The sequence below is a fragment of the Sylvia atricapilla genome, chromosome 11 (assembly GCF_009819655.1).
Source record: "Sylvia atricapilla isolate bSylAtr1 chromosome 11, bSylAtr1.pri, whole genome shotgun sequence".
NCBI lineage: Eukaryota > Metazoa > Chordata > Aves > Passeriformes > Sylviidae > Sylvia > Sylvia atricapilla.
In genome coordinates, this window is record NC_089150.1 from 22048978 (window position 1) to 22073030 (window position 24053).

General features: G+C 56.3%; 3 protein-coding genes across 4 annotated transcripts in view; 1 reads left to right on the forward strand and 2 right to left on the reverse strand.

Annotated features, from left to right (window-relative positions):
- Positions 1–932: 932 nt before the first annotated feature.
- On the reverse strand, positions 933–9128 carry MST1R (macrophage stimulating 1 receptor). 2 transcript variants are annotated; one of them, XM_066327059.1, is made up of 21 exons: positions 8971–9128; positions 7254–8558; positions 5879–6067; positions 5673–5798; positions 5425–5595; positions 5057–5226; positions 4789–4966; positions 4558–4703; positions 4289–4450; positions 4052–4145; positions 3722–3949; positions 3495–3641; positions 3259–3418; positions 3083–3175; positions 2767–3006; positions 2607–2687; positions 2354–2535; positions 2171–2280; positions 1916–2081; positions 1701–1837; positions 933–1621 (listed from the first exon to the last, which is right to left on the reverse strand). In XM_066327059.1, the coding sequence occupies exons 2-21, from the start codon at positions 8469–8471 to the stop codon at positions 1354–1356; spliced, it is 4266 nt and encodes a 1421-aa protein (XP_066183156.1). In that variant the 5' UTR covers positions 8472–8558; positions 8971–9128; the 3' UTR covers positions 933–1353. The 2 variants fall into 2 exon arrangements, with proteins under 2 accessions (XP_066183156.1, XP_066183155.1); XM_066327058.1 differs by having other exon boundaries at positions 4789–5226.
- A 1245-nt stretch (positions 9129–10373) lies between these two features.
- Positions 10374–15396, reverse strand: MON1A (MON1 homolog A, secretory trafficking associated). Its single transcript, XM_066327055.1, has 6 exons — positions 15160–15396; positions 13959–14100; positions 13268–13735; positions 12318–13083; positions 12076–12223; positions 10374–11626 (listed from the first exon to the last, which is right to left on the reverse strand). Exons 2-6 carry the CDS (start codon positions 14083–14085, stop codon positions 11486–11488), a joined length of 1650 nt encoding a protein of 549 aa, XP_066183152.1. The 5' UTR covers positions 14086–14100; positions 15160–15396; the 3' UTR covers positions 10374–11485.
- Positions 15397–15457: 61 nt separating this feature from the next.
- RBM6 (RNA binding motif protein 6) overlaps positions 15458–24053 on the forward strand; it is a 58431-nt gene continuing 49835 nt past the window's right edge. Inside the window, 3 exon segments of the mRNA XM_066327097.1 lie at positions 15458–15556; positions 19855–19964; positions 22127–23465. Coding sequence (XP_066183194.1) covers positions 19921–19964; positions 22127–23465 — 1383 coding nt within the window. The 5' untranslated portion in view covers positions 15458–15556; positions 19855–19920.

Here is a 24053-nt window from a genome sequence, read left to right on the forward strand (position 1 = left end):
GCCCCAAAGCTGGGGCAGAAGGGACAAGTTCCTTGCAAATGTGACATCTGCCACCAGTTCCATCAAAAGGAACAGAAAGCCAGCTCATAGGGCAGCAAGCATCACAGACCCATGCCTGTCTCTTGGCATGTCCTGAGGCCTGAGCTGCACCATCTCCTGCACAGGCAGTGCTGAAACAATAAATGTGTCACTAAGTGAAGTTGATAATGACTCTTTGTCACCAGATAGCAACCCCAAGCCTGAAGCAATGTGCCCCACTGGATCCTGTGCAGGCACACTGGGTGAGGAGCAGTAGATGGGTTGGGTGCCATCATGTCTTTACTGTGATCCTGGGCATGTCCCACGGGCACCTCAGTGCCAGGGACACTGTAATTCCGTGCTCTGAGCTCCATGACCCCATGGCTGGGCACCCACGACCCCATGAGCATCCTGATCTGATGCCTGGGCACTTATCATCCCAGGAGCATTATGATCCCATAGGAACTGCAATTCCATACCCCAGGAATCCATCATGCCACGAATCCCAGGGACAGTATGGTAGCGCAGGGGCATTATCACTCCATGCCCAGGAGTATGGTGCTCCTCACATGCCTCACGCCCCACAGCCACCCTGGCCACAGCCTGGATGTGGCTGGGAGGAGGACTTTCAGGAAAAACCTCCCAGACATCCCAAGGCCGTCGTGGGACAAAGGGTGCAGAGCAGGGCTCCAGTGTGGCAGGCACTGGGGGATGGTTCCAAGATGGCCACAGCAGTGCTGTTGTGCAAGTGCCCTCCCTTCACTGGCATAGCAACTGTGGGTGTCCCCTTCTCAGTGCCTCCCATGAGGTAGGTGCCCAGGGAGTGAGTGGGAAGACACCTCATCCATGCAGGGGCACGAGGGTTCTGCCAGCCTAGGGCATGGCCTCTTGAAAAACACAGCCCCAGCCAGGGAAAAAGTATAGTAAGATTTTAATGAGTGATTTGGCTGGAAAACTCCATGGGAGCCCTGGGAAGGCCAGGCCATCCAACAGCACCCACTGGGTTTGGGGTCCCACGGCACCCATCTACTATGGGATTGAGCCCCAGACCCCATAGTACTCATTACTCATCACTGTGGGGCTGAGTCTTGCACCACCCAGCCTGCGCAGGACTGAGCCCCCAGCATCCTGTGGTGTGGGACCAGTCCTAGGGAGCAGAAAGCAGGGTCTGGGTGTGAGCCATGGGAGAACACTCCACGGCACCCAGCTGCCTCCCAGCACCCATCCCATAGGGAAGGTGCCTCATAGCATCTGGCTGCACACTGCATCCCTCCTCAGTGGAGTGTGCCTATGGTATATGGGGGTCTGGGAGACCCCATAGTGCAGGGAATCCCATCAGCACACAGATGTGTTGTCCTCCTCCTCTTCCTTATCCTCTTCCTCCTCCTCATTATGTTTATCCTCATCCTCGCTATCAGGCAGGTGCCTTGGGGGAGCAGGGGGGAAGGGAGGATTCCAGTCCAGGTCGATGTAGGTGACAGCCAGGTTGACATAGTGCCCACCATCCAGCGTGGCCAGGACACTCTCCAGCTCACCCACCAGCCCAGTGAAGGACGGTCTCTCCTCAGGCGCCGGTGCCCAGCAGCTCAGCATCACCCTGTACCTGCACCGACACCCCAGTCAGTGCTGGCAGCCCCCCAGGACAACCCCCTGCCACCCTGCCCACCCCTAGCTCCACTCACAGGGTGTCGGGGCAGTGAGAGGGCTGTGGCAGGCGTCTCCCCTGCAGCAGGTAGTGGGCCATGTCGTAGGGGTCCACTCCGGCATACGGTGATGCTCCACGTGTCAGCAGCTCCCACATGAGCACCCCAAAGGACCACTGCCGAGAAGAGAGCTGCCATGGGCACACAGGGAGGAGGGAGATGGGGGACAGGATGGGGAAGGGAGTCATACCTACCACATCTGACTTTGTGGTGAATTTTTGGGTCTGGAGGCTCTCCAGCGCCATCCACTTAACAGGCAGCTTGGCGTGGCGGTGCTGCCGGATGCTGTAGTACTCCTTGCCAAACACGTCCCGCGCCAGTCCAAAGTCAGCCACCTTTACTGTCAGTGTCTCATCCAGCCTGTAGGACACCAGGTCGAGGTGGGGACTCCTGGGCACTCTCAGACTCCACTCCTGTGATGGAGGTCTGCAGGGCACAGCCACACTTACATGCAGTTCCTGGCTGCCAGGTCCCGATGCACAAACTTCTTCTGGGCCAGGTACTCCATGCCCAGGGCCACCTGCAGCCCGAAGCCGATGAGCTCCTTCAGTGTGGGGCTCTGTGAGATGAGAGTAGTGAGCATGGAGACTTTGGCACCTATCACCATCCACACTCCTTGGGGTACCCCCTACCCGTTCCTGGGTGCGGATGAACTGGCGCAGGTCCCCATGGCGCATGTAGGGCAGGACGACGAGGGGCAGCCCGTGGCGGGGCAGGCACACCCCCAGCAGCGAGAGCACCTGGGGGTGGTGGAAGCTCTTCATGAGGATGCCCTCACGCAGGAACTCCTCCACCTCCTCCAGGTCCGTGATGCCTGTGGAGAGCTGGGCTGTGGATATTCTGCTGCTGTGCTGTGGAACATGCATGGGAGGGGGAGCTACTCACGGTGCAGGGACTTGACAGCGCAGTGGAGGTCCCCCAGCAGTGGGTCTGTGTAGGTGCCATGGTAGACGCTGCCAAAGTGCCCTGCAGAGACAGATGGCTCAAAGCTGGCACCACGCGCATTGGGCAGGTGATGCCACAAGCCAGATTGGGGTGCAGTCACCTTTGCCGATGACCTGGTGGCGATGGGTGACAAGGCACTCCTCGGGGATGAGGATGTCCTTCACTTCCTCCAGCAGCTCTGGCCGCAGATCCTCCAGGCAGCAGGATGTGGCCCTGAGCAGGGGCATGGGGGATCCGCCGCCTGCAGCACCAGCACCAGCACTAGCACTGCCGTTGGCACCAGCACTGGTGACTCGTGTGCGGGGCCCCACAGGGCCGGGAGTGCCCGCTGCGTTCAGCACTGCTGGGACAGGCAGAGACAGAGTGAGGGCTGGCAGCACGCAGCATCCTGCCACCCACCAATGACATCCACTTACCCAGCACCTCTCTGTAGTCGATGCCGGGGTGCTGAGTGGTGACAGGGGGGTCGCTGCGGCTGAGCTGTGCCAGCAGCTCCAGGTTCTCCGTACCTGCAGGCAGCAGTGAGGTGGGTAGGGGCTGGCATGGCAGGGGCCTGGGGGGGCATCAGAGGGCTGGCGAGCATGGCACTCACCCCGCCTCTTCCTCCAGCGCCAGTGGAACAGCACAGCAGCCAGGATGCAGCAGACGAGGAAGGTGATGCTAGTGCCCAGAACCAGGCTGGTGGCCAGGTCCAGCGAAGTGGGGGAGGATAGCACCCAGCCCAGTGCCTCACAGGCTCCATTCACACAGATCTGGAAGATTAAGGGCTCAGCAGGGATCGGATGTGGGGGACCGGGGCAGGTGGTTGCCCAACCTCCATGTTCCTACCTCCACAGGGGCCCCATCGGGGGGCAGGCGCAGCTCGCGGGGCAGGCGGCACGTCACCTCATTCTTCAGGACGTTGGGGTGGCAGTCCTGGCCCCCCACCGTCATGGTGATGTTCATGCAGGTAGCAACGGCATCCAGCCCCAATTGCTGCCCAGACAGAACACCATGAGCTTGCGGGTCCTGGCAGTGGGACCCCCTACTCTGGCTCACCCCACTGCCTCACGTACGTGCACCTCGATCTCATCATCGCCGGGCTTTAGGTGGAGCCGCCTGCCCTTCTGCTCAAAGTGGAAGATCTTGGGCCGGGAGTAGTAGCGGAGGCGGAACAGCCAGCGGCTGTTGGTGCCATCTAGCAGCACGCTCAGGTTCCCCAGCACCATCTCCACCTTGCTCTCGAAAGGGAAGGCTGGACTGTGGCAAAGCAGCTGCTCCGGTGCCAGTGGGTCCTTACACTCCTGTGGGCAGGCAGATGCTGAGGACCGGCTGGGAATGTCCCCAGGGGGTCGGGGTGGGGTGGGCAGGGCCAGGGGGCGATGGCCCCACACCCCGGTGCTTACTGTGGCTTGGGTAATCACACCGCCGGCTTCAAAGTGGATCTTGGCGCGATACACAGAGTCCAGGTGGGTGCCAATAATGGTAAGCAGCGAGCCCCTACAGTGGGCAGGGATCAGGTTCCCCAGGGTGCACATGGTCCCCAAGGTGCCTGCAACTCCCAGCACCTCATCCAGCCCAGCCAGGGCAGTGGGAGGACAGGGCTGTCCCCTCACCCAGGGGAAGGGAGCCCATGCACTCACTCGTAGCTGCAGCTGGGGACAATGGCGGATACAGTGGGGTCAGGGCGGTACTGGAAAGGCACGGGGGCTGGGAACTCCTCCCCGTCGATCCACAGGGCTACCCAGGCTGTGCCCAGACCACCAGCGGCAGGAGCCATGCATTGGATTGTCCCATTGCCCTGACTGGAGACACAGCAGGCATGGCTGGGGGGACAGCGGGACTGCAGGGGCTCCCAGTGCCCCGTGCTGGAGAGCCCTCTGTGCCAGGTGGGAGTGGGACAGGGGTGTACCTGGGCTGCTCAGTCAGGGCACACTCGGAACCATTGACCATCACTCGCCAGCTGCTCCCTGCTGAGAGGTGTCTGCCATGGAGTGAGAGGTGGGTGCCACCCCCCCGGGGACCAAATGGGGGGTGCAGGGCACTGACATGGGGCTCCTAAGCAGAGATGGGGTCAGTGGGATAGGTAAGTGAGCCAAACCCCCTCAACTCTGCCAGGGGCACTGCCAGTGTAGAACCATACCACAAAGATGAAGCCACTGAGGGTGGCAGAGCCGTAGACCCGGAAGCCAGAGGGTCTGGTGGGTTCCTCCACAGTGAGCACCACGTTGGCTGGGCCCCTCACTGCTGCCGCCCCCCCCCGCTCCAGTTTACACACCAGCACATCCACAAACTCCTTGTGGCGTGAAGTGGGCAGGGATCTGCGGGACAGTGACTGGGGATCAGCCCCAGGCCAGGGGGCAGCCCCAGGCCCTTCTCTGCTGCTGTTCTCTCCTAGCACTGCTGCACACCTGTAGCTCTCACTCTCCTCCAGCAGCACGGTGCAGCCTCGCCGTCCCACTGTCACCCGGTAGGCACCAGGAGGGCTGTGGCTGGGGTCAGGGTCCAAGTAGGAGCGGAAGGTCATTCCACAGAGTGTCACCCGTGTCTGACCCCGCAGCGGGGCACTCCGGGGATGGAACTGTGGGAGAAGCACCTGTGTCACCCCAAGCTCCTGATGTCCAGTGACTGTTGAGGGTCCAGAAATACCCTTCCCTGAGGAACACAACACCCATCCCAGGGAGGGGATCCCACCACATTGCCACCCCATTTGCCATGCCCCTCCCCATCTGGGTGCTCAGGAGGTGTGAGGAGCAGGGGGACGGCAACGCAGACCTACGTCGGTGAGGACAGGTGGACAGCTGTCCTGGACCCAGTGGCCGGTGCACTCGTGGCGGCGCCTGCACTCGTCCCCGCACCAGCCGCAATCCATGAAGCGCTCGGCCCGCAGGCAGCGCTGGCATGTGGAGAAGTGGCGACAGCCAGGGCCAGTGACGTTCATGAGCCACACCTGGGGATGGAGAGTGAAGGTGAGGGGGACACATGGAGCTCCATGCCCACCCTATGCCCCTCAGACCCCCCACTCACCTTGGCACCAGTGGTGAAGAACAGTGAGTGGCTTTGCAGCCCCATGGCACCTCGCACTGGCCCAGGCTCTCCCAGGGAGAAGTTGGACAAGGTCAGAAGGTAGGAGCTGGAGCGCCGGAGCACCATCTGCAGCACGGCAGAGCAGAGGGCTGAGCATACCCCACAGCCTGCCAGGACCTGCCACCCCACCCAATCCCCCATCCCACCTGGAAGACGCGTCCTTCTGCTGTGCCCAGGTGGGCCACTGTGATGTCTCCCATGGTGGTGATGAAGAGGGAGGTGAGGAGGACACCTGTCAGCTGCCCATTGAACAGGTCCACTTTGTGGGAGGCAGCAGGGATGAGGGTGGGCTGATCCCAGCAGCTGGTGTTGACCACTGGTGCTGAGAAGTTCACCTGTGGCCGAACATGGGGTGGGTGACTTGAAGCTGGCCCTGGCACCCTGAGTCCCACACCCTCACAGGTAGGCACCAGCTTGAGCTGTGAGATATTTTGGGGCAGCACCAGATTGCTGAAGTTCCTCTCCAGGGAACTTCCTCTTTCCAGGCTGGGAAAGTTTTGGGGGAAAAAACCACATCAGTAGGCCCTCCCTCAGTCCCCCATGTGGCGTCTGATCCTGCCCTCCCCTCCCACCCCATCTGGATATAGTTATTTGTGCTGGCACCACAGGATGCACACTCCAACCCCCGTCCTCCCTCACCACTGGAGCTCAGCGAGGGGCTGGGGTTGAAGAGGGACACCAGGAGACATCAGGTCGCCAATGGATGCCCCCAATGCAGAGGGGCTGCGGTCCCCTCTGAGTTTCCGGTGCTACAGCGTGAGTCAGCAGCAGTGAGCTGTCTGCTCTGTGCAGGAAGAGGAGGGGATTTGGCTGCACCTTGCCCTGAGCCTGGCTGAGGACACCAAAACTTGTGTCACGTGCTGGGATGAGGGGGCCCTGCCAGGGTGCCCACCCATCTGCATCCTGGCTGTGCTGGGACTTGTACCTGGGACACAGTGTTCCTGCCCCGCGGCTGCGGGAGATGAGGAACCCCAGTGACTAATTGCACTTCCGCCTGAGGTTTATTTGCCCAGGGAAGGCGGAGGCTGTGCCTGGGGGACAAGGCAGGAGCAGCCAGCACCTCACACATCCAGTACACGAAGCACCGAGGCCCTGTGGCTTTCCTGCCCCTCCACACATAAACAAGCTGGAGAGGGTGGCTGGGGTCCAGGGACAGTCACCACTGGGGTTGGAGTCAAGGCTCCCAAGGAGGCCATACCAGGAGATGAATTGGCCCAATGCATGACATCTGGCAGTGTGCCCATGTGCTGGCACATGTACCACTGAGATGGGGGGCTCAACAGGATCCCCACCCACATCTGGCTTCCTCAGTGCAGCTTTGGCTGCCAGAACACTGCAGCAGTAGGTGGTGGGTGGCTGCTGGACTGAATCACACCTGGGTGATGCGGATCTCCCCCTGCCCTACCCCACCCCACCGTCCATCCCCCTCTACCAGTGTTTCCCAGCTTCTGAACCCACTTTCCCATGTCCCAGCCAACCCCAGGGTCCTGGGCCGGATGTGGCACAGGGTGGAGCACTCACGTTGTGTGGGCAGTACTCCAGTGGCTGGAAGAAACTGAGTCCCCGCAGCAGTGGCTGGTTCCCGGTGCCACAGCACTTCTCCATGCCCTCCTCCATGGCCTGATTGAGGAGGCGGAGGGGGAAGGCGCAGACAGCCGAGTTTTCCTGTGGCACTCGGCTCTCTGGCCGGCTCTCAGCAAAGGCACCAAAGAGCACTGTGTCGGTGTTGTTGATGCCGAGGTCGCGGGCCAGGCGTGCACCAGGGCGGGCAGTGTGGGCTGCCTGCAGCACGTTGTAGGTGATGTCCCTCTCAGCATCCTCCTTGCTGCTGCGCCGGCGCCGGCGCTTGGACTCAAAGCGGCAGTCAAGGACGAGCTCGCGGTAGTGGCGGAGGGCCTGCTCATGGGTGCTGAGCCGTGCCAGGCGTGTGTGGTACACTGTTGATCCCGGCCGTTCTGGCTGCACCATCAGGAAGTAGACATGGTCCCCATCGGCAAAGGAGTGCATGTAGTGGATGGTGTAGTTGTTGCGGTATTGCGGCAGCACCGTCAGCCACTGGAAGTCATTTGAAAAGCCATCCAAGGTGCCCTTCAGGCGTCGGACAGACACTGACTGTGGGCTATACCGTGCTGCCACGCTGCTGTTGATGGTGGAGCCAAGGTAGAAGAAGGAGGCATAGGAGGTGGCCACCACAGTGGCACTGGTCCCCAGTGGGCTGACCACACAGTCAGGGCAGAACTCAAGGCTATTGCTCATGGCTGAGTACAGGCAGTGTGTGGCTGCGATGGTGACCTTACCATCCCGCACCTCCAGCTGGTGCTGATAGCACAGCCCATGCTGTGCGGTACCACAGCTGTACAGCCACGGTTCCAGTGGGTCCAGCAGCAACAGGACATTGTCTGTGTCCTCAGGGCCATCTGTGCTGGCTGGGCACAGGTGACAGATCTCACACTCGGCACTGCCCACTGGGCCGGTGACAAGGACGGAGAGCAGGCGCAGCTCGGGGCTGACCAGCAGTATGCGGTTGCGGACGGCCACAAAGACAGCGATTGGGCTGTTGGACTCTGTGAAGACAGCAACATTCTGGATGGGGCTGCCAGCATCGAGGCTGGGCAGTGTGTAGGGGACGGAGAAGTTCCTGGTGGAGCTGTAGGGGATGCGGGGACACTGCCAGGCACCAGCACCCAGCAGGGCCAGGGCAAGCAGCAGCCAGGGGCACACACTGCACAACAGGCCCATGCTGTGCAGTGCCACTGGTGTAGGGTTATCGATGGTGCTCAGCACCCAGCAGATTCAGAACATATGGAGGATGGGCCACCATTGCATCTGCCAAAATAAAAAAGGAAGGGTTTTACTCTCTTATTTTAGGTGAGGACCCAGGCACAGTCAGAGCTGAGTGTCAGTTGGGGGTGCCAGGGCTCCTAAGGGCCAGATGATGATGGGTAGTGCTGAGGGAGGATCAGTCACACCAAACCTCTTCCGAAATACCATGAGTAGGAGGTGACGCCAAGCTGCCTGTGGCAGAGGGACAAATTCTGCCTTCTGCCGCCTACAGATGCTGCCTGTCACCCTGGGGCATCTCTACCCTGCGATGACCCATTCCGGGGACTGAGATAGGGGCCCTGCCAGCCCCCGGGACAGCGGTGGGGAATGGGGATCCTTACGGGACTAGGACAAGGCCCTCGCCAGCCTCCCGGGACTGGAACCCCGAACGACCCCCGGCACCGCCGCAGCTCACCAGGTCCGGGATCTTCACTGGGTCCGGCTGCCCCCGCCCTATCCGTCCGGTCCTGTCCGATCCGAGCGGTGCTGGGCGGCAGGGTGCTCACCTGGGCGCTGCCGAGCCGCGCCGCGCCCTGCCAGGGCGGAGCGGAGCAAGGCCGGGACAGAGCGGGCGAGGCGGGACGGGACAGGGCGGGACGGGACAGGGCGGGACGGGGTGGGCGGGTCCTGCCCCCGCACCGCCTGGGGCTCCCCGAGAGCCGGCACCGGCCCACGGAGCCGGGGGGGAGGGAGTTGTTCGGGGGAACACGGAGATCGGGGTACCCGGAGAGTTGCTGGGCACTCCCGGGGGGACAGACACGGCTGGCCACAGTGCCCAAGAGGCGCACGGGTGTGAGTCGGGGCCGCTGATCGGAACACGGGTGCAGGGCTAGCACAGTGCCTCGGTTGCCCGCTGCATGTCCGGGTGGCCGTCGGGGGATCCCCGTGGCTAGGAGGTGGCTGCCAGCAGCAGACCTGGGTATGAGTGCGGTCCTGCATGTCGATACCCCTCGGCCCTTCGGCCGCAGCCCCCAGCCCCGCTGCCACAGGGACGACTGACACCCCGACAACATGGAATCGGAATTGCCACTTCCCTTAAGCTCCTGCGGTGTCACCGCGTTCGCTGCTCGCTTCCAGGCCAACAGGGCAGCCTTGGAGGGTACAGGCTCAGCACTGGAGTTCCCCGCTGGGAGAAAAGAGCAGGGCTGGCAGAGCAGCAGCTCTGCCAGGGCAGCTGTGAGGGTTATTTCTGTTGTGTCCACTCAGTGTCTCATGTCCCTGGCTGTGTGCAGTGGCAGGAGGTGCCAGCACCTCTGGGAGTGACTGCTGTTCATAGGGATGCGCGAAGATCCTTTACATCCCGGTCCATACATGGACTTGGCCTCCAAATGCCCTGCTGCCCTCGGACACTGGGGCCATGAATCCCAGCTTTGTACATAGACCTTTCCTCCAGGTGAGCAGGGCGCTGGGGACTTTGGTCCCTGGAGAGGCTGAGCCTGCCGAAATCAGCTGTGCCTGCCGCCTGGCCAGCCCCGACCCTCCCAAGGCTCCCGCCCCGTGTTGTGTAAGGCCCGGCAGTTCCGCTGGCTCTGGGCCTTACCCAACAGCTCCTTCATCCGGCTGCGCCTCTGCTCGGTTTCGACATGAGCTGGCCGTGGCCGGCCCAGCTCCGGAATTTTGCCGCTCCAAGTCTCCAGCCAGCGCCGCCTCCTGCCAGCACAACCCCGGCAGTCTCGAACCACTCCCAGGCAGCTTTCCTGGCTCCGAACAGATCCCCGGGGCTGGACTGCACCGTACCAAAACTTGGAACAAACTTCCCCTCCACAGCCTGGTCAGCCCCCACTCCAGTTAACATACAGGAATGCAACAAGACTTAACTTAGGGTCCAGATAATGTTTATGAGCAAAGACAAGCGATTACACTCTGGAAGGAGCCTAAATAAAGGAGCAAGATCCCTGCCTACCCCTGCTGGATCCTTCCCAGCTCCCTCTCTGCAGGGGTGTCACCCTGACAGCTCTGCCCCTCCTCCAACACCTATTCCAGCACTATTCAGACAGCTCCAAAACATGGAGTTGGGTGGTTTACAGGTGCTCAGCCCCACACCAGTGCCTGGGGTGGTCAGAGAAGCACAGGAAGCTCAGCCTAGCTGGCTGGAGGGGCTGGGTTTGGGGGACTGGTGCTCCTGTGCCAAGGAGAAAACTCCCCATGGGCTGAGGAACACTATGGCCCTGAACCAAGGGGGTCTCCTTGGCTCTCTGGAGTTGCTCTGTGTCCTGTAGTGAGGTGGGCAGGACCCTACTGTCTCAGCTGGGGCAGGCTGAGCACCCTGCCTGCCAGCATCCCTAGGGACAGACATCCTTTTCATAGCCACAATGGGAAGGGTCCAGGCTTATACAGATGCCAAGGGGGCAAATCTGCTCTGAGACTGCAGAGGTTCCCTGGCACTTGCAGGCGTCCAGATCCCCCAAAGCAGGGAGAGGAGCAGTGTGTGCCCCAGGCCAGCCCTGTCCCTTGCCTGGATGGTGTCACCTGCCATCTGCGGACACAGCAACATAGGGATCCCCTGAGTGCTGCCACATCTCCCCTGGGGACCCCCACCCTTGGCACAGCCACAGGATGTCACAGAAGAGAGATGCCAGGCACAGGGAGCAGAACCCAGGGGCTTTGCTTCCTTCCAGTAACCTAGGGTACCAGCAGCCCCACTCCAGGACCCCCACAACAAGGGATGGAGCTGGGAACTGCAGAGGAAGAGCAGCCCTGCAGCTGGGGCACTGCCTGCAGCTGAGATAAAGTCCTCTTCATCCCCTTCCCTTTCCCTGTGCACCCCATGTCTAACACCCAGGTTGGACAGTCCTGCAGGTGGGGTTTCCCTGTGCTTGGGGGTCCCAATATGCCTCTCCCCTGGACACACAGCCTGGGAACCCCTGGGAATGGGCTCCCCAGCACAGCGGGGGCTCTTCCAGCTGGGTCCATGCCCTGGGTGATGCCCATCAGTACGTCTGGGGCGTGAGGATGAAGAGTCTGTCCTCCTCCTTGCGGATCCACTTCATGAGCTTGTTGACAGCATTGATGGCGCCGGCCTTGGTCCCCAGGGGACTGTAGCATATGTAGAGCTCAAAGGCATTGGTTACCTGGGAGTAGGAACAGGACACATGCTGGGAACAGGACTGCGCCCCACTTGGGGCTGGCAGTTCATCTTCCCCACCATGGGATACCAGCAATGGGCAGAGGGGCTCCAGTGCAGGGACATGAAGTGGCAGTGGGGTACTCTAAATGGGTGGCATCTGATTTGCTCAGAACTGGGAGAACCAAACCCTGGGGTTTGTCCCCAGAGTGGATATTCCCCACAGCACTGAGTTTACGACAGTACATGGCACAGCCCTTGGTGCCAGAATTCACCAGCTCCCACTGCCACCCCTGCCTGTTCCTCCCTCACACAGGGGCAGGCTCATCCACAAAAGGACCAAGGCTGGGGTCCTCCCCGGAGACCACAGAACTGGTGCTGTGTGGTGTTGCCACCCCCCTTCCCCACCACAGGACCAGAAAAGACAGGCTCACCAAACCCCACCAATGGCCTTACCCACGCCAGGAGGTTCTCACGGGGGCCTGTGAAATAGATGTTCTTCAGGGGCCGTGGTGAGTTGTGGGCCCGACTGTGCAGGTACTGGTAAAGCCCCAAGAGCCTCTCCTTCTCCTCCTCCTGTACGTAGGGAGCCTCAATCTCGGGGCTGCAGGAACATAGCACCCCGTTAACCCCCTGGAGAAGGGGCTTGGCCCATGCCACATGCATGGCCTTGGCCCAGTGGTTCCCTGGGGGCTCACCTGGTGAAGAGCCCGGAGCTCTTGGACTTGTAGATGAAGTGCCGCAGGTCAGGGATGCCCACCTGGGCGACGCTGTAGAAGGGGGTGCGCAGGGCCTCCTGCAGAGCGTGGTGCACCCCCCGCCGCCGCAGGCGCTCCTGGAAGCGCCGCTTGCAGTCGGACACAGTGAAGAAGTCCTCACGGTCAGTGGAGACCAGCAGCAGGCACAGGTCCATCTCCTGCTCCAGGTAGGAGATGTGGGCATGGAAGAAACCGCTGGAGTTGAACTTAGGGAGGCAAATGGGAGTCCAGGCTTCACCCTCCCGGAAAGAGGAAGAAGAGCTGATGAGGTTGAAGAGCAGATGGAGGTCAATGGGGTGAAGGAACTGATCCTTCTTCCTCACGAGAGACACCAGCTGGTTCCCAGACAGCAGAATGGAGAAGACCAGGCTCTTGGCCTTGGCCTGCTGCAGGCTGCTGCTCACAGCGTCCCGGACACTGGCGGCCAGGGGCAGGCAGCGCACAGCGCCCATCAGGAAGCTGGGGTCGTGGGCCATGAGGTCCAGCAGGTTGTCGGTGATGCGCTCAGAGCCAGCCAGAAGCCGGCGCAGGTCATAGTTCTGCTTCTGCTGGAAGATGTGGTTGAGCTGCGTCCAGGTGAGCAGGCTCAGAATCTGGTAGTAGATATAGAGCAGCTCGTGGGCAATCTCCTGCTCTGACTGCCGGGTGCGTGCCACTGCCACCAGCACCAGCGGGCTCCTCCGCACGAAGACCACCTTGTAGCCATCTGCTTGGGAGGGAGTCCCCGGGGGGCCGGGGACAGACCTGTGAGCCTGCCTCCCTGGGGCTACAGCCAGGCTGCAGCCTCTCCTCACAGCCACCCATCTGCCCTCTGGGGACAGTTGACGTGGCCCATGGTGGCAGGCTGTGCCCCCCCCCCCCCCTCACCCCATTGCCCCCCAGGGCAGTACCTGCGTGGATGGACCGGATGGCGTTCTTCTCAGCCTCCAGGAAGGACACCAGGGCCATCATGACACCCATGGTGCTGGACAGGGCCTCCTCAGAGCCATAGCGGGAGTACACGGGCTTGCCTGCCTCACTCAGCACGAAGACGTGCTTCCGGTGCAAGCGCCAGGCGTCCATGGTCACGTCCTCCTCCTCCTTCCCTGACAGCACTGAGTCACAGCGGGTGGTCTGCGGGGATGGCTCCAGCTTCCCCTCCTTGCCCGGCCTCATCTCCTCCTCCAGGTCGAGGGCCATGCCCGTGAGCTGTGTGCTCAGCTCGCTGAAGTCCTTGCTGATCTGCTCCATGCTGCTCTGCTCAGCCGGCTCCCCCTGCCTCTCCTCGGGGTTCTGCACCGTGGCTGCCCCGTCCTCGGGACTGGTCAGGTCCTCGTAGGAACGGGTGTGCACGAACATGGCTCCTTCCTGACCCGCCCCTGGGAACAACAGGCCATGCAGCATTCATCCACGCATCCCCCATGCTGAGAGAAAGATGCAAAGGGGGCCTGCCTCCTTTCCCCATCCCACAGCATCCTGGGCGTGAGGGTCCTGCTCGTGGGGAGTCATGAGTGGGCCCATCTCCTCCTGCCCACAGGGCTGTGGAGGTCCCAGCCCACATGAGGAGTTGCTCTTTTCCCCCTGGTGAGCTGTGCTCCATACCTGGCTCCGTGCCTTGTGCCAGTCCTGGCGTGGGGCTCTCGGACCTCTCCGTGTGCTGGCCATCTCCCGGTGCCAGGGACCCATTGGTCACTTCCCAGCTTTTCTTTTTGTGGACATCTGCAGCCATTCCTCGGGGCAGGACCTGCACATGACCCACAGTGTCACCCCTGTGTCCCCTCACTTTTCAAAGCAAATCCTGAAATGCTTTGTTCTCCAGTGGGGCCAGGCCAGCACCCATGGCCCAGTTCCGCTGGCTCAGCAGGCAGCACTGAGCCCTGGTGAGATGTCAGAAAAGCTGCTCTAATCCATCAGGATTTCCTCTCTCAGGCAGCCACAGCACCTTTCATCCAGGCTTGGCCCCGATTTCCCCCATGAAAACTGCTTGGCCTCCCTGCGTAGTGAGGGGGAGGGGACACGGCCCTGGACGAGGCTTGTCCCATACACCTGGGATCCCAGAGGCCTCATGTTTGCAAAGGGAGGGATTTATGACCCTCCTTGGACTGGGTTAGGTGGCTGCGATGGGACGAGGCTGGTGACACTCCTCCTGAGCTGGCACGTGTGGTGTCACCCCAGGAGCTGGGCGCCCTCTCCAGCAGAGGCCATGCCTCCAGCCTGCTCCTTCCTCCCTTCCCTGGGAGAAAACCAGCCCAAAAGTGAGCACAAGCAAAAGCAACAGGAGGCACGCAGACTGGCTAAGAGCCTGTGCCTCTGAAGCTGCCTGCTAGGGAAGCTCATGGAGCGCAGGCTCTGCCCCAGCACACTTTCTGTTCCCAAACCCAATCCCAACTAACGCTGCACCTGGGGGAGTCAGACAAGCCCCTACAAAGTCCTGTGACAGCTCTGAAGGGTGTTGGGGAACAGCTCAAAGTTCCATCCTCCCACCGGGGAGCTAAATCCTTACCCCACAAACCCCTGTGACAGCTTTGGAGAGTACTAGGGAACAGATAAGGGCTCTGTCCCCAACTGGAGGAGTCTGTGACAGCCCTGGAGAGTGCCGGGGAGTGGTTCAGGGCTCCGTCCTCACCTTTCCTCCTCACCCTGCTGACCTTCCCGCAGGCGAGACTCATCCCAGAACCACCTCCCGGCCCAGCACGGACCCACCCCGACCCTTCCCCCTTCAGCACTGAGGTGTCACTGCTCCTGCAGCCCCGACACGACTCAGGCCCAGGACCCCCCTTAAGGACAAAGCGCAGGGACCCACCTCCGCGGCACCTCCTGGGGCCGTCCTGCAGCCCCCTGGGCACGGCCTAGGCGGGTCGGAGAAGGGCTGGGAGCTGGCGGCGGGCAGTCACCTCGCGCCCTACCCCCGGTCCCGGCCCCGACCGCGACGACACCCCCGCCATCGCGGCGACCCGCCGCAGGGCATCATGGGAGTTGTAGGCGGTGCGTTCCAGGACGGATCATAGGAGTTGTAGTCCGTGAGCCGCAGAGACACGCCTGAGAAGGGGCGGCAGCGACGGGGCGACAGAGACTACAATTCCCAGCACCCCTTGGGAGCCCGCGGGAAGGAGGGAGCCGGATGTTCCGGGTTCTCGCCGTGGCGGCTGTGGGGCCTGTGCGAGGCGGGAGCGGCGGAGCAGGAGGAGGAAGAGGAGGAGGTGATGAGAGTCTCCTGGGAGATAAAGGGGTCTCCTGGAATAAAGGGGATCTCGCTCAGTGGGGTGAGAGGGGTGAGGAGTGTCCCGAGGGGCTCCCGGGGTGGGCTTGACCTGGGTGGAGGAGGGGAGGCTGCGGAGTCCATGAGGATGGGGGCGGGGAGGGTTGTCGGTTTTGGGGTCACGCTAGATGCAGGAACAGAGTGAGGCTGTGAGGGGCACGCTGCTGCGGGGCGTGAGGCAGCAGGTCCTGGAGCTATGGGCCCGCAGCTGCGTGCCGTGGGCTCGGTGTCTTCAGGACCCCACGCCCCAGTGGGATGTGGGTTGTGGGGTTGGGATGCTCGGCCGCTGGATCAGGATACGGTGTCCCACATGGTGGTGTTGGGGCCTGCCACGTGTGTATCGTTGTCAGCAGTTGTGGTGTTTCTGGGTATCTCGATGTTGTTCTGAGGCCCTGATCAGGATTAGGGCCTTTTTTGCACCAGGTCATATGTGTGTCCTCTCGGAATGCTTGTGGTTGTAAAAGGGATGGACCAAAGTGGGCTGGATTTATGCTGGGGTGCAGAGGATCTGATGGGAGCTGTGTGTTAGCAGATGTAATCCCATGTGATGGGCTAAATGGGATTTTGGGCTGTTAGTAAAGGCTCAGGTGGAGGCAGGATGTGGTCTGGCTCTGGTGGAGGCCAGGTAAGGTAGTGTCAGGAAAGACTGAGAGTGATGACAGTGACCTCCCATGTTCTGTTTTTACAAACGGTTGGCACCTCAAGGGGCTGGTGTTGCTGCTGCTGTGTGGTGTTATTTTTGGCAATGCTGCTGAAGGTGGAATTCACTTTCCTATCCTGCCAGAGTGTTGGTGATGTGAAAGTCTTTCCCAACATCCACTGGTTGGGAACGCACTTGTGAAATGTTTTGAGACAAGCAAGGTCAGGATAGTAATGAGGTGGGGTGTGTGTTAGAAATTCACCTCATTGTCTCTAATACATGTTTTTAGAAGCATCATACAGATAAAATGTACTCACATCCCCTTTTTTAATTAAAGTCCTCCAGCCTGACACCTTTAAGAGCCAGAATGGTTCCTTCTCCCTTCATTTTCACATGTCAGTGACATGCTTTTGATATTTCTTCTGAATTAGGGATCTCCTGCTTTAACATTGGATGTAACTGGCTTTCTTGGCTACTTGCAGTTTCTGTATCTTTAGGGAATAGTTTTCTCTTGTACCTCCTGCAGTACTTGGATTTCACAGAGGCCTTTTCCTGTCTTCAGCCTTACAAAAGCTTTACTGGGTGCAGGAAGTTGTTCCACAGCAAACTGCTTCCTCTGTGCCTGTGTGTAGTTCTGTGTTTGATTTCCTCATGGTCTATAAATACCAAGTCTTGGCAAAATATGTTTGGAGAGAAACTCTGAATATCAGAGTATTTTTCTAAAAATAGCACCCAGTCTGTCACCAATTACCCTTCTCTCCCCCATATTTGGAAAAGAAGTGGGAAGTTGGGTGTAAATTGGTGAGGAGATACCTGAGGGCTGTGCTGGCATTTCCCACTCGACCCCTTGACAGATGTCTTTAGTCCTTGAGAAGGTCAGTTACTTAGTCTGGCTCAGCTGCACAATTCCCATGATCAAAGCCATTATTTTACCATAGCAGGATATAAATTGGAATGAGAGATCCAAGGGTTTGCTGTCAGGCTTGGCTTGTGTAGTTTGGGAAGTGGAGTCAGGAACTACCCCAGAGTTGTCCGAGGAGGGCAGGGGCTTGAGGAAGTCATTGGGTGTAATTGCCAGGGAGCTTCCACAGCTCCACCAGTCTCTCCTGGGAGGGCTGTGTGACCACCAGTCACTGGAGGAACTAAAACCACAAAAGAGCTTCTCCTGGTTTAGTTGTGCCTTCTGTATCTTCGGTAGAGCTGAGGGTTTGCCACCAGGAAGTAGCGCCAGCTGGGATAGGAATAGGGAAAGATGATGCATATCTGCCTCCCAAATGTTCCGGGTAATTGTAGCAGCTCATTATTGTCCTGGAGGGCTGTTGGTCTGGGCTCTGCCAGTGACTGAACTGTTTTCATCTCCTCAAACACTTGGTTGTGACCAGAGTGTGACAAAATTAATGGATGCACAGTTCCAAGCATGCAGGTGGCTTTTTGCCCTGATTTGCTGGTGGCCTGGGGTGTCTTTGGCAAACAGCCTCACTCACACTGACTTGTCTCCCAGTATTTACCTGTGAGCTGGGAGATGGGAGCCCAAGCTGGCAGATACCTGCCTGTGGCAGAAGGGTGAATCCTTACGGTATCTCATCATGATGTGCTTTTTTTGGAGCAGTTGTAGCAGGGTGTACCTTTAGGAGATTTTGGTATCGGTAGAAGCCAGGCTAAGACCCTTCTGTCCCTTTCCTGCAGTTTGCTGTCACCTTGTTTTGTGGGGTTGTGTGGTAAAGTGTATCGCTGAAGTGACCTGGGTTAAATATAACTCTCTTGTGAGGGTCATGTGTGGTGCAGACCCAGAAAAGCACGAGCTGGCACAACTTACACCCGATGCTTTGCCAAAGGCAGAGGCAAGGAGCAGATCAGGCTGAGTGGGGGCTGCTCCCTGTGTTATTGGACCATGACCTCACACTCCCAGAGATTGCTGCATGGCTCAGTGGGTCTGTGCCAGGCCTGATAGCTGTCCAGTGGTATTTTTCTTCCGTGTCTGATAATTTGAATATTATGTCTAAACAGTTTCCAGCTGGCAAGGAATTTTATTTTTTTTTGTAAGTGTCAGTAAGGTTGTTGGCTTAAGGAGAACTGGAGTGGGGGAAGGAAATCTGGAAGGGAAGAACAAGAAATGCAAGGTCTGCAGGCTGCAGAAGATCTTGGATGAAAGGGCTGGTTGACGACAGGAACCATCTCCCTTTGACTACCCTTGCCATGAAGGGGGTGTGGTCTTTGTTCTCTTAGAAAGAGCCTTTTCCTCCTAGAAAGATGGAGGAAATCCTTGGGACCAGGGCATTTTATCAAGAGCCATATAAAATGTGAGCAGACTGGTACTCTCAGGCTTGAATGGCCAATGGAATGAACCTGTTTCTTTGGAAGTGACATTGGGGTCCATGGATGGATCAACAGTGGTTCTGCAGGTTACTTTCCTCAGCTTATTCATGCTTGGTTTCTGCCAGAACCTGCTGTCCCTGGCTCCCACCTGAGCCTTCCCTGGTGGGTAGTGGACCCTGGCAAGAGCATGGACTCTCTTTTGGCACAGCAGCTGCCTCAGCTCCTTAACACAGACAGCTGCCAGCAGCAGCATCTGGAATTGCTCCCTGGTGGAAGGTCTGTCATAACCTGCTCTGCTGACCTGCCTCCTCTGCTATGGCAGCACTGACCTTTGGAGGAGAGAACAAACAGGACTTTGTGTGCCTTTCTTTGACAAGAGCTGCTCTAGCCAAGCCTGGCAGTGACTGTCGGTACTGTCCTCTGTCCCCTCAACCACTGGAGTTAAATAATCCCGCTTTGTAGCAGCATGTAAGCACCAGGTCTCCCAGGCTTGGTCTGGTGACATGGCAGCCCTCTTGCACCACTGCAGCTGGATTGGCCAGAGCAGGGTTTGAGGCCATCAGGTTGCCATCTCCCTCAGTTTTCTCCATGCTCTGCTGCAGTATTTGTTTTTTTCTTCTGGCAAGATGGAAGTACTTCCTATTTCAAGTTCTGGCTTTGGTTATCGCCATGAAATCCTCACCTTCTCTATTGGTGGGAGGAAGTGGATGAAATTTTAGATTTCTATTGAGGCAAGTGTTACTTGCGTCACTCTGCTTGATGAGGGCAGTGTTGGAGAACAGTGCCTGTCATGATTTATTGGCAAAACCTCCTCCCTTATCTACATACTTCTGAGGGCAGAGTATTCATGGTAGACCAGGAGTGGTGATAATTTCCTTGAAGAGCAAAGGGCTTCTGGCAGAAATAGTTTGGATTAAACATTAATTGCAAACTGTTGTTTGGCAGCTGTCCTTTTTGTTTATGGATGGTGGCGTTCTCACATTTCTGGCTGCACCCTGAATAGTGTCAGACAGCGCAGTATGTTGGAAACCTCTATGTTAATCAAAGCAGATATCAGATTGTTTGCCCACCATATTAACAGTTTGATTTCAGGAGTTGTTTGACACTTACAAATTTGAACGTTGAGAAATGCAACACTTGAATTCATTCATGCCCAAGTGTGGTCTTGTATATCTGTGGATCCTGATCAGATGTTACACACACCCCTTCTAACCAGCAGTGTTTTTCTCATGTCAAGTGTGTTCTTTGCCTTGTGGCTTATCATCCTGTTGTTTGTTCAATAGGTTGTGGTGTCTGGGTGTTGTTAGAGTGATTTGACCATTTCTGGAAGCCTGCCAGACAAGATCAAAATGTGGGGAGACCATCGACAAGGCAACAGAATGGGATCTTTTCGGTAAGTACTTGAATGTACAATTTATTTCAGGAGCATTCTTAAGCCATACAATAAGCTTGGGAACTCTGTTTACTGTTTTGGTAGAAGTTGTGAGGTCTCTATGGAGCTAGTTGTGATTGCCAAAGAACAGATGAGTTAATTGATGGTATTTGCATTTCTGTGAAGTTTTTAATTTAGTTTTTAAGCAACTGCTGATTTTAATATTTCTAGTCCTTCTCCACACCACCTTTTCTAGTGATACTTAGTTTAGCTGTGGTGACCTAAGGTGATGTGCTGTTAACACCTGTAAGAGAAGAAAATTAGTTCAGAAATACTGGCACATTCACTGCACACATGATTTTATGAAAACTTTGAGAGTTTAATTCTTTCCATGAGGTTAGTAAGTTCATATATCGTGGAATCACAGAATGATTTGATTGGAAGGGGCCTTAATGACCATCTTGTTCCAAACTCTGCCGTGGTCAGAGACACCTTCCACTATCCCGGGATGCTCCAAGCCCCATCCAACCTGGCCTTGAACCCTTCCAGAGAGGGGGCATCCACAGCCCCTCTGGGCAACCTGTGCCAGGGCCTCACCTCCCTCACAGGGAAGGATTTACTCCTGGTATCTAATCTAAACTCACTCTCTTTCAGTTTAAACCTATTTCCCATTGTCCTACCACTACATGCACTTGCAAAAAGTCTATATCCCCATACACTCCTTTGTAAGACATTTTTGAATGTCACTGCAACTGTTCAAAAGATTCATGTGCAGCTGACCTGCACAGCACAATGTTTTTATTAGTTTGTGTTCCTCTGGTTGTTACTGGGAGCTGTGTTTACACGAGAGTGCTGGGTATAAAAATGAAGCCACCAAAATCTAAAATTTTCCTCTGTTGCACATAATTCTTTCATCCTTTGCTCATACGTATGCCTCAGTCTCTTGAAAATCAGTGTGATAAAGGTACTGCTCATGGCACGCCTTAGGTTTCTACAAGAAGAATACTTCAAAGAATTGTCTACTGTGATATGTTGAGAAGGCTGATGAAAATCAGTATCCTCCAGAATATGTAGTAACAGTGTTGATGAGGGAGTGATTGTGTCTTGTGATGGTATCAGTAGTGCTGTTCTGCTGATTTTTAAGTGGATTTTATTGGCATCATTACTTAATGTATTGTGTGGGGAATGCTGACCTTGATCCAACTTTTAATTGATATTCTGCATGGTGATGAAATGGACCATGTACCTTAGGAAATCTGTGTACGCTTTGATTAATCTTGGTGAGTGATTCTGTAGTGAAACTCAGTACAACTAGACTTGCTGTAGTTGCTAAGGAAATGTCCACTGCTTTGGGTAGCATTTGGTGTTATTTTAAAATGTGCTGATACTGCATTATTCTGTTTTTTAAAAAATGTATTGGAGCCTTGCTTATATGAATAATCAGATAGTTCCATCTCAAAAAAAAAAAAAAAAAAAAAGTGCCCCAATGGATTTTGAAAAACTGCATTAAGAGGGAACTTCCTCTTGAGCATTTTTATGGACACATTTATGGAGACATAGTCTTGTGAACTTTGTGTAAGACAGCCTGGAGGCATGAGCACAGGAATATCTTGGATGTTGATTGTTGGCATAGTCCTGTGAGGCACCCTAAGTGTCTGAATTGATGGCTTTCAGAATTTGCCAGTTTGGACTCCAGCACAAGGAAGCATGAACGAGTCTTTGTAGCATGTCAATGAAGCCTGTTTGGTGACCTCTGCTTTCATGTGCCTCAGGATGATGTGTTAAGTTAGCTGTTTCCATACCACCCAGAGAGCCAAAGCTCCTGGGTTCCTCACAGGCATGTGCTGGTGATGCTAATGAACCAACACACCAGCTGCTGGCACCTCAGACAGCTGCAGAGCTGTGTGCAGTGCAGGACTATGTGGATTGCTACCATCATTAACCCATTAATATTGCAGGTATTCCCTGTTGAGTGCTTCTGGAAATTGTGCTGAAATGGGAGCACCCAAGTTTACTTTCTCACATCTGTCGTATGCTGCCTCATCTTAAACTGCCAAACATCAATATCTTCTGCGGATCTTAGACTGTTACACAGCTCTATAAAAGTTTAGAGAAGAATATGCTGCTGTGTAGATTTCAGACTCTTAAGCACGTTACGAATAATACTGTCTTTATTTCTACAGTGGGAGCCAAGAAGAAAGGTTTGCTCCCGGGTGGAACAGGGAATATCCTCCTTCCCTTGATAGTCTTGGTCAAGAAAGACACTCTGGCAACTTCTCTGGCAGAAAATCACTTCCTTTTGATATCCAGGCACTCTCAGGCCTCCTCAATCCTCAGTTTGCCAACAGAGAGGAACCTTCTTTCAGCTATGGAGCTAGAGATGGACCACGTAGTGACTTCAGAGGTGGGGATGGGCACCATGATTTCAGGGGCAGGGATTTCCCACCACCTGACTTCCAGAGCAGAGATGAGTCTCAGATGGATTTCAGAGGTAGAGAGCCACTCCCTTCCGAGTACAGGGGCAGGGATATGTACTCCGGAGACTTCCGGGAGAGAGAAGGACCCCCTATGGACTTCAGGGGTGGGGATGTTCCCTCAGGGGACTACAGGAACAGGGACACGTTCCGAATGAACTACAGGGATAGGGAAGCACATAACATGGATTACAGGGGCAGGGAGGAACCTCCATCAGACTTCAGAGGAAGGGGGTCTTATGATTTTGACTTCAGAGGTCGAGATGGGCCTCATTCAGACTTTAGGGCAAGAGACATGTCTGAGTTGGACTACAGGGGCCGAGAACATTCTTATTCAGACTTCAGAAATAGGGATGTACCTGATTTGGACTTCAGAGGTGTGGGCACCTCTGATCTGGACTTGAGGAGCAGAAATGCACCATCTTCAGACTTCAGAAATAGGCACAGATCCCGATCTGACCAGGATTTTAGGAGCAGAGATGTGGCTCCTCCCATGGACTTTTCAGACAGGGAAATGCCTTCTGTGGATCAAAGCCTTGTAGATTTTAGGCACAACCAATCTACTGTAACTTTAGCAGAAAGAGAGGGCTGTGGTTTAAGCAACAGCAAAAGAGATGAGTCTGCACTTAGTCTAGATAGAAGCCCCTTTGGTAGCCAAAAAGGAGAATTTCAACACTCAGAAGCACCAGCCAGAGAAGACGAATCCCTGGGACTGAGTCTTGAAGATGACACTTCGCACAATTTCCAAAATAGCCGTGGACCTCTGCCTACTCTTCAGGACCAAGAGGAGCAACCTCAGACCTTTGCTAACAAGCAGCAACAAGAGCAGCTTTCTGGGGGGGAGCAGCAAAGATCCGATTCTGATCTTGGGTTAAAGGGTGAAGGTGACCTGGATTTCCTTGGGAGGCAAGATGCAGACTACCGGAACATGGAATATCGTGATGTGGATCACCGGCTGCCGGGGCATCAAATGTTTGATTATGAACATGGGAAGTCCTTTGCAGAAGGAAAACCCAGCAAAGATTCTAGGCCCTATAAGAACCTTCAGGTAGGTGGTTTTGTCAGTTGATGTCTCTCTTTAATGTGTGTTGGCCAAAAAATGGAGGGAGTTGGGTGGAGTCTTCATCCAAATCCCATCAGTTTAGTTCTGTTCTAATTCGCCTTCCTTCTCTGAGATCATTCTCTGCTCCAGGTTATTTAATGGGTACTCTTTCTAGCTCAGAAACACTTCCCAAGAGAAGTGCACTTTAGCAAGTGAGAGTTGCTAAATATGTAGAACCAGATTTCATTCAGAAAGTTCCCAAGTTGAAAATGGGCAGACAGAGGATGTTGGGAGAAGTGGTTACAGATAAACTTTGTTATTTTTCCCTGCATGTTGCTTATGAGCAGTATCAGAGAGAACCTATGGCTTGGGTGGGCTTGTGTGCAGCTGTTCTTGTACATGCTTTGTTTTCCTTCAGAGATATCTTGGAAACCTGAAGGTAGTGGTAACTATTGAGTGAATAACTGCTATTGAATTTGAATCTCCCACTGCAGGAAAACAGAAATATGATCTGCCCATTCTATTTTCCTGGAGCTAGATCTTGTTATACAGCTCAGTGAGCATATGAAGAGCACCTCCAGAGCTCCCTGAATC

What these genes read in the sequence shown, in the direction of transcription:
- MON1A (XM_066327055.1), bottom strand. Translation starts at nt 14,085, where the DNA reads ATGGCTGCAGATGTCCACAAAAAGAAAAGCTGGGAAGTGACCAATGGG. An exon ending in CATCCGGTCCATCCACGCAG is followed by an intron (nt 13,084 to 13,267) that starts GTACTGCCCTGG and finishes CCTCCCAAGCAG; the next exon opens with ATGGCTACAAGGTGGTCTTC. An exon ending in AGCTCCGGGCTCTTCACCAG is followed by an intron (nt 12,224 to 12,317) that starts GTGAGCCCCCAG and finishes ATGTTCCTGCAG; the next exon opens with CCCCGAGATTGAGGCTCCCT.
- MST1R (XM_066327058.1), bottom strand. Translation starts at nt 8,471, where the DNA reads ATGGGCCTGTTGTGCAGTGTGTGCCCCTGGCTGCTGCTTGCCCTGGCC. An exon ending in CCACCAGGTCATCGGCAAAG is followed by an intron (nt 2,688 to 2,766) that starts GTGACTGCACCC and finishes CTGTCTCTGCAG; the next exon opens with GGCACTTTGGCAGCGTCTAC. An exon ending in CTGGCAGCCAGGAACTGCAT is followed by an intron (nt 2,082 to 2,170) that starts GTAAGTGTGGCT and finishes GGTGTCCTACAG; the next exon opens with GCTGGATGAGACACTGACAG.